The 1,323-nt window shown below is 45.6% G+C and overlaps 1 protein-coding gene across 1 annotated transcript; it reads right to left on the bottom strand.

The window, feature by feature from the left end:
• Positions 1 to 232: 232 nt before the first annotated feature.
• Positions 233 to 1,320, bottom strand: LOC131214605 (putative odorant receptor 71a; the record flags this gene model as incomplete). The annotated part of the gene is made up of 4 exons (XM_058208947.1): positions 233 to 298; positions 385 to 645; positions 703 to 805; positions 869 to 1,320. Coding segments are annotated over 4 exons (882 nt in total), but the record flags the coding sequence as incomplete, so codon positions are not given.
• Between the last annotated feature and the right edge of the window lie 3 nt (positions 1,321 to 1,323).

Raw genomic sequence — 1,323 nt, 5'->3', positions numbered from 1 at the left:
CAATATTCCCGTAGTGTCATCGTTGCGTATTAAAACGAATTGACGAACCGTAGAACGCTAGCTGCGGCATGGCTCCGTTATTGAGAACAGCTTCCGAAAGGAGTGCAAAAACTGATAAGACATGATGATAGCGAACGGAACGCGGCACGGAACGATGAACATTTAGAATTCCTGTTATCATAGTCAACAATGCGATAAAAGATGAATTTATTCGGTGTAAAGGATGCATTATTCACTCATTTTTCTTCTCTGTACTCCGTTGCAGCACGGCGTAAACCGAATAGGCCATGTTTAATGTCTGCAAAACGAGAGAATCATGACAGTTGCAAAATAAACCCCGATGTGCCGGGAAACTGATTCATAAATCCAATTGACCCGACTAACCGTGGTGTATGCCTGCAGATTGTAATTGAAGAAATGGTACGCCTTTACCGCGAGGGGTTTGTTTAAACGCTGCATCAACATGATTATCATTTTGCGATCCTTGACGCTCATTCGGTACCAGTGGGAGCTGTAGACCGCGGTTTTGAGATCGTTGCTCTTCCGCGTGACCTCATTACCGAAGAGACATGGCAGAAACATTTGGTACATCATGGTCAGCATGTAGAGCAAATGCTGAAGCGCATTTTCTAAACCGGTGTTGTACTGAATAGCAAAAATATCAGAAATTATAGTTCATCTCGCAGAAAGTTTATTCCTTACCATTGATGCAGCCTTCACAGCCGTTGCACAAATTACCAAACCACTAACCACAAACTGTGCGAAAAATGCCGGCGAGTACAACTGCTCCACATCGCGAACCATTCTGCATAATGAAGGCAAGGATCTGAGATGAAATGTGAAACATCAGGCGTGTGCAGACTCTTACCGCTGAACGGTTTCATAGCGCTCTACCAGTCCCACGAAGGAGCGCTCAAGGTCTCCGGAGGCTCGAAGTTGTTGAAAGCGCTTGGCCAGTATGTCTAGCTGAGTGCTTGCCATGCCTAGGAGATAGCATATCTGTGCATCTCCCGACACATTCAGTAGCATGTGGACGTACATGCCAATATACTGATATGCAAAGAATACACCGTAGGTGATGGGGTTTTCTGATCCATACTCTACGCCAAGCATCCAGGGAAAATAGGGCAAACGTTTCTTTTGTAGCAGAAGCAACAACGTACTACCATGTGCTATGTGGACCATCACAACGTAGCTGTAGTAGTAGTACTGGATGAATCCGACACCTTTGCGATGGAGAGCCGCTTCGAGATCGTCCTGCGGTTGAAAGCTTTCATCTACGGTCTGGCGGTAAAGACGGCGGATTTGATCAAACTTGTAGTA

Source organism: Anopheles bellator, unplaced genomic scaffold (genome assembly GCF_943735745.2).
Source record: "Anopheles bellator unplaced genomic scaffold, idAnoBellAS_SP24_06.2 scaffold01547_ctg1, whole genome shotgun sequence".
NCBI classification, from domain to species: domain Eukaryota; kingdom Metazoa; phylum Arthropoda; class Insecta; order Diptera; family Culicidae; genus Anopheles; species Anopheles bellator.
The sequence above is the reverse complement of the archived record's forward strand: the minus strand, read 5'-3'. Positions and strand labels throughout refer to the sequence as shown.